Raw genomic sequence first — 6864 nt, 5'->3', positions numbered from 1 at the left:
TGAGCTTTATAACTCACTCATCTTCTGTCTCTTTTTCTTCAGATTTCTCTAGTTGATAGGATCAGTTTAGTATTCAAAGTTTCAGTTTTAGTTTCTTAAATAAAGTATTGTTAAGTTTTCAATTTATTTCTAATTGTGACACGTGTAAATTTTTAATATCATATTTGATAAGATTTTAAATAAAATAAAGTGCATTTCTGGTATCTAATGGTCATTTTGGTGATAATGAAACCTCCATGACATAGTTAAAATATTTAAGTTAGATGTGAAGTGTTACATTTAGTAGTATTAAAGTGTTTCAGGTAAAATGAACATCAAATTTATGTTTAGGAAGTAAAAAAAAGATGAATTGAAAATTTTAGATTCAACAATCGTTGATGATGACGGTCGATGATGGCTAACGATGGTGATGAGTGGCGACTGACAATAAGAGACTTCGGTTAGATTTTGGGATTGTAATTTTTTTAGATTTTTTTATAAACTGCAAAAAAATGAATGAAATAAAAATTTAGGATTAAATTGATATTTTATCTAAAGTTCATATGTTAAATTAGAAATTAATTTTTTTTAACATGTTACATCATCAAAGTAAGAATAATTATCGCCTAGGTGATGAAATTGTAACAAATCAATGATATAAGTGAATGACACATAACATTTTTAATTTTAATGATCAAAATAATATATATTAAAAATAAAAGTAACATGGTGATAGTTTACTCATTAAATAAATAGAAGACGGAGAAAATAAAAGTATAATTATCGCCTGGGTGATGAAATTGTAACAATTTGATAATATAAGTGACTGAAACATAACATTTCTAATTTTAATGATCAAAATAAGATAAAATAAAAATAAAAGTGGCATTGTGATAGTTTACTCATTAAATAAATAGAAGTTGGAGGAAATAAAACTAAAATGAAACCCCAAAAAACTTGCAAACTCAAAGGAGACTGCTAAAACCCTCGGTCTCTCTGTTGCTCTCTTTTAGAGTAAACGAGGGTTAACTCCAAAATCAAAATCAAAATCAAATTAAAAGAAAACACCATCTTCAAAGTTGTGTTTAAATGTAAAATCCCACTGTGATCTCTAACCTTGCCTTGTAAATGTTTTGTATGTGAATGTTAAGAATGCAGATTGTAAGAGGAGGACGGGTATTCTGCTCCAATTACTCCGCAGCTCGTGGTTAGTCTTTTTTCCCCCTCTTATGAGTTTCTTTTTTGTTTGATTTGGAAATGCAATCTGTAAGCACAACTTTCTGATTCCATTTTTACAGCAACATGGGGTGGTGTACGGCGTGTAAGACCATTCTCTGTTTCTCTTCCTTCTACTTCTGACTCTCCAAAGCGGAAAAGAGTGTCGAAGGATGAGCGTCGAGCTTTGATCGAATCTTTTGTCAATAGGTCTGCTCTTCTCTCTCTTTCGTTTTTTTTTCTTTTTCATTTCATTCGGTTGTCTCCTCCTTTGTGTTTTTAGGTTATACTATCGTATTGTTATTATGTCATCTCACAGTGCTGTGGCTCTATTGAGGAGGAGCCTTAATGCCTGTAGTTCCCAAGTTTCAACATTTTTTATGGGTGTTATTCGTTCAAGAGTTTAGAATTATAATTATTATTTTCTTCTTTTTGTGTTGCTGAAATGAGGTTGTGCTGTTGTTTTACAATGTGTGTAATGTCTAACTCTTGTATACTGTCGTTTATGAAGTCGTTTTCCCTCTTTAATAAAAGGGTTTTGAAAGGGTTTGCTTAACTGTTGTCCGTAGGCACTGGTTAATGTTTCCCTTAATAAAGTATCAGCTTCAACCGGAACCAAGAATCTTAGGCTTCTTTTCGTCAATTGCTTTTCCTTATTTACCTTTTCTGTTTTGCAAAGAAATAAGTAAAAATGTGTCAGAAAGCATAATCATTCAAATCAAGTAAGAGTCTGAAATGATAATTTTTGCTTTGGAAAATGCAAATTGTTTTTGCGACTGTCAAATGCTCGGTTGGTTTTGAATGGTTCTGATGATAATGAAGGACAACTACAGCAATTGGGATATGAAAACTACTAAGGGTATATAACAGCCTTTTTTTTGTGTGTTGTTGGGGGGGGGGGTTAAATCATTATTTGAAAATATCATCTTGTTGAACTCCAAGATTGACTTCTAGATCCTATTTTTCTCTCCCTGTGTCTTCTTACCATTGAAGACCTTGTAACAGTATTTAGTTAAAATTGTCATCCGAGTAAATTACCTTAACTGCAATTTTGTCATATAAATCCTCTCTCTCTCCCCTTCTGGTATTGCAATTGAAGACCATTTGCCCCAAATTGAAGCAGCTTAAACATATTATTCATTCAGATACAGCAAGCATAAGATATATATGGTGAATCTTTCCCTTTAACCCTAATTCAAATTGTGTATTTGGATTGTTATGGGGATGACCGTTTTTTAACTATTTGAAACTAAGATTGTCATGTTAAGTTTTCTTAGTCCCAAATTCTAATTCATAGTTCCTTAGTAAGGACACAATTAAGACTTTCCATCATCTTTTTTCCAGGTATAGATCAATGAATGCTGGGAAATTTCCATCTGTAACTGAAGCTCTAAAAGAAGTGGGTGGCTCTTTTTATGTTGTTAGGAAGGTTATTCAAGAGTTGGAATATAAACCTAATATATGTTCCTCAAACAGCAGTTATAAAAGTTCATCAGCAAAAGTTGTCAATAAAGAGGATAAACCATTTTCTGTAGTTGAAGTGGTCTCAACTGAAGTCGAAGTCGAAGTCGAAGATGCCACTTTTGCAAATGCTGTGGATGATGTAAAGATTCTTGACACAAATGACAAGCAACTGGAGGCTGACAGTGTTAGTGCTAATTCCTATGTTCTTTTGCTTCAATGATAAATGCAGAAATTTATTCTATTAGATAAAATTTGCTCTTAGTTGGAAGGGTGTACTTTGGCTCTAAAAGTGGTGCTGGCATTTTTCTCAAGAAACTATACGAAATTTACTGAAGTTGCACTTGTGACTAATATGCAGTCGTTTCCTTGCAATTTTAATACTTGAATACAGAAGTTCGTCTATAAATCCTCCTCATTCTTTTGTTTTTCTCTAGCCATCAAATGCAAACAACATATGAACTTGTTTCTTTGAAATAATGCATAAAAACTATGTTTTCAAGCATATCAAATAGACCTCTAATAGGCTGATACTTTAGAATGCATTTCATCAGCCATACTTTTGTAATGCCTTAAGCTCTTCTATCTCTTTACAGGACAACTTTGTAACTTGCTGTTCAACTTTTCAATTTAATTTTCCATTTTAAGAATCCTTCTAGTTTTATTTTCTATAAATATTATTTTACCGGTGCAATTGTGGAACCATGTAAAACCTTTTAATCTGAATTGTCATTTCAATTTCAGGGTAGTTGTCTTGATTTTGTTTTGGAAGAAAATAGTGTAGTAAAATTTGATGCTAAGGGTCTTGAGGCACAAGCAGATGATAAAATAAAGGATGTTGGGATAGACAGTTCTGACAAATTTCAAATGTTTCTGAATAAACAAAAATGTGTCAAAGCTACTGGTCAAGATCTTGAATCAGAAGAATTGGGTAAAACTGAGTCTCAGGCTGTTCAATCTTATTTTGGAGTAGTCAAAGGCGATCTACTAAAAGAAGAAACTGAGTTTGGAAGTAAAGAGGGTGATGAAAAGGAACAGACTCTATCAAAGGAGTCACTAAGGTCTGGGAGTCCAGAGCTTAAGGCTGAGCACCACCAACAATTTGTGGAAGAGGAAAAATATGCAAGGCAAGTTCTCTTTTCTCTTAACAGCACAACTAGTGAATGAATTGAGTTGCTATGGGAAGATTTATGAATGAAAGGGTCACAATGGTTGTGTTGACATAATTTGGGCTGATGAGTGAGGTTTAACTACATCCTTAAAATAACAATGATGATGATTACAACAGTTTTGTCTATGAATGTTCTTGTATGACGGGGATTAAGGTTCCATTACCAAAGAAACAGAAAATACCTTCCTCTTTGAGTTAGTTTTTTGGCCTTTCTATATCTGCATGGCAGGTGATTTTAGTTTAAGTAAATATCTAGAATTGTTTTTCCTCTTTTTAAAGAATAGGTGGAAAATGTTTGTAGATGTGCTTGCATGTATTTCCATCATGGTTCCACCACGAATGTTGCTCTACAATTTTTTCTTTTGCATTTAAATGGCATTATTCATTGTTGTTGTTACTCAAATTGTGTACCAGTCTAAGTTCTTTTTCCTTCTTAATTATAGGAAATGTGGTGCATATTCTTATTTTTATATGAGGTGACATCATACTGCCATGAATTTGATTGATCTGAAGTATTTATATGTTTGATAGTCTCTTTCTCTGCATTTTTATGCATATTTTACGTATCTTCTTGGAAATTGATCTACTATATTTGTCCCACTTAACTGCATTTGCATATTTATGTAATTGAAACCCTACAACTTGCAATCTATAGCCCATAAGTAGAACTAATTCTGACTTGCTTTATTTGACCCTGTTATCTTCAGCATTTAGTTTCTTTTCGTTTCAGTCATTTGGTATGTCTGTTTCTTTTTCACGAATTCTCTGCCATTTCATTATTATCTAGGAACCTCTCTAGCGAGCAGACCGATGATGCAGAAAGTTCGAAGAAGTCATCTCTTTGGGGGAACCTTAGGTCAATTGCTGACGGTATTATCAATATATGGAGAAAGCTGTGAATCGTTGTTGGCATCACGGGGAGAAATCTCTAATTGTTTTGTAGGTGTCATTCTAACGCTTAGTGAACTGAAGTTTTTTGGCAAAATAATGGAAATATATAAGATCAACAATGCACATTCTTCTTTTTCTTTGGGGTGTCGTCTCAGTGATATGTGGCATGCTTTCCAATTAGTAATCCTACTGGTTTGAAAAATGAAAATTTGTTGTCTGAATATATATTTTTAAGGGTAAATTATACAAATGGTCACAAATGTTTAAGTTTTTATTTTTCTCACTGAAATTTCAAAAGTAACAAATTGATCATTTACGCTATCGATTTATAACAAAGGTGAATGCTGTTACTATGAGTAACGGAACATAATGCTGAAGTGGTTGGACGGTCAACATTAATAGCCGGTCAAAATAGTGGACTGTTTTACTCATTTTCTTTTAATCCCCCTCAATCTTAAAATTCCTATTTTACCCTTATTTTTTGCTACTCATCTTAGCTTCTTCCTCTACGCACCTTTCCCCATGCACCTTTTATCCCCTGATGCTCCACTTGGTTTCCCTATAATCATTCGTCTCATATATTGAACGACTGTATGTCAGATTATGAATATCAGATGTCGAAAACGAAAAAAGTCAAATCTGAAAACCAAAGTTCATTCAACACAATCTTTCTGTATGTTTTTATTGTATCTTATAGTTCAGTTTCAACCTTTTTTACCTGTAATTCAAAAGGCTATAAGCTGATCACCTTACAGAAGGAAATGGATGATTGTAGATCAAACGAAAATCTGATTCTTCAATGGGTTTTGAAGATGAGTGAAAATCCAAGTGGTTTACTTGATAACACGTCCGTCAAAATCATGGTTCTCACCATTAGATTGTCTTCTTTGATGGGTTGAAGTTTGGTTCTTAAATTGTCATTTGAAAAAAATCCAGTAGGCAAACCAAACACGTAGCGAAAAGTCAACAAAAGCTTCTTCTTGTTAGGTTATGGCGGTTCATGATAATATCCATGCATGCATGTCTTCGTGTCGTGATTTTCTTGTTTCTGGTTTTTATCATAGATTCAAGGAAAAATATAATAAAAATTCTAGGTTTAATTAAAAATACCTTGTCTGCAACGATCACTTCTCATGCTTCGATACATCTGATTAGAAAGGAAAAAGAAAACATATGAAAATATGGAAATGGAATTTATGAGCACTTTGGAAGAAATTAAAGATTTGAAAGCTATAAGGAAATCAACCTGAAGATGGCTCTTGACATGTGAAATGGGAAGTCCTTTCACATTCATCAACTGAAGAACAAGTTTTGGCATAGCTTCTACCCTGAACGAAAAGAAAAAAAGAAACGCCATTATTTTCATTGAGATATTGTTCAAGTTGAAGAAGACAGAGAGAAAGAAAGCATTTATTGAAAGTGGCCGAACTTGTGATAGGGATTAAGAGGTTAATTTAAAACTTTAAACAATTTAGAGGTTTAAATTAAAATTTTCAAAAGTTTTGAAGAATTCAATTTATATTTTTTCAAAAGAAATTGAAGTCTAACTAATTTTTTTGAAAATTTGAGAGGTTTAATGAGAGTTTTTAAAATTATTGGGGACCATAGTCCTATATGTCCCGACAGTGTTCCGCCACTGTTTACTGCGTTGACCACCAAGCCTTTCAATGGCGTGAACAAAAGGCAAGTGGAAACCAAGATGAAGAAGAAGAAGAAGCTGGAAGTTCAAGTCACCGCACGAGATGTGCTTATTCTGCTTTTATTGTTACTAATTTTACGTGGAAGAAGTTAAAATGAGTAGTTCAAGATAAGGGTAAAGTAGAGTTTTTAAGGATTGAGGTGGCTTCAAGAGATGAGTTAAACGGTCCACCATTTTGACCAGTTGTTAATGTTGACCGTCAAGCTCCGTCAACAGTCTGTTACTTCTAGCAACAGTGATTAACGACAAGGGATCAATTTGTTATAAGTAAAAACGTTAGTGATCAATTGTTATTTTTGAAATTTTAGTACAAAAACGAAAATTTATTCAAATATTAGTGATTATTTGCGTGGTTTACACTATTTTAATATAATATCTTACTGATTTATATATTATATTTTTAATGTATTATTAATCTGAAATTTAAACTGAATTATTATTTATCTCA

The 6864-nt window shown here is 32.7% G+C and overlaps 1 protein-coding gene and 1 long non-coding RNA gene across 3 annotated transcripts; one reads left to right on the top strand and one right to left on the bottom strand.

Annotated features, from left to right (window-relative positions):
- Window positions 1-936: 936 nt before the first annotated feature.
- Window positions 937-4840, top strand: LOC120165969. Its single transcript, XM_039175395.1, has 5 exons — window positions 937-1186; window positions 1278-1404; window positions 2539-2842; window positions 3400-3782; window positions 4614-4840. Exons 1-5 carry the CDS (start codon window positions 1123-1125, stop codon window positions 4723-4725), a joined length of 990 nt encoding a protein of 329 aa, XP_039031326.1. The 5' UTR covers window positions 937-1122; the 3' UTR covers window positions 4726-4840.
- A 630-nt stretch (window positions 4841-5470) lies between these two features.
- Window positions 5471-6397, bottom strand: LOC120165978. 2 transcript variants are annotated; one of them, XR_005519878.1, is made up of 4 exons: window positions 6362-6397; window positions 5964-6040; window positions 5828-5864; window positions 5471-5758 (listed from the first exon to the last, which is right to left on the bottom strand). It is a non-coding gene; the product is annotated as an uncharacterized LOC120165978 (long non-coding RNA). The 2 variants fall into 2 exon arrangements; XR_005519877.1 differs by lacking the exon at window positions 6362-6397 and having other exon boundaries at window positions 5964-6111.
- Between the last annotated feature and the right edge of the window lie 467 nt (window positions 6398-6864).

This window comes from Hibiscus syriacus, unplaced genomic scaffold, assembly GCF_006381635.1.
Source record: "Hibiscus syriacus cultivar Baekdansim isolate YM2019G1 unplaced genomic scaffold, ASM638163v2 tig00111621_pilon, whole genome shotgun sequence".
Classification (NCBI taxonomy): domain Eukaryota; kingdom Viridiplantae; phylum Streptophyta; class Magnoliopsida; order Malvales; family Malvaceae; genus Hibiscus; species Hibiscus syriacus.
Note: the sequence above shows the minus strand (reverse complement) of the source record. Positions and strands in the feature narration are given on the sequence as shown.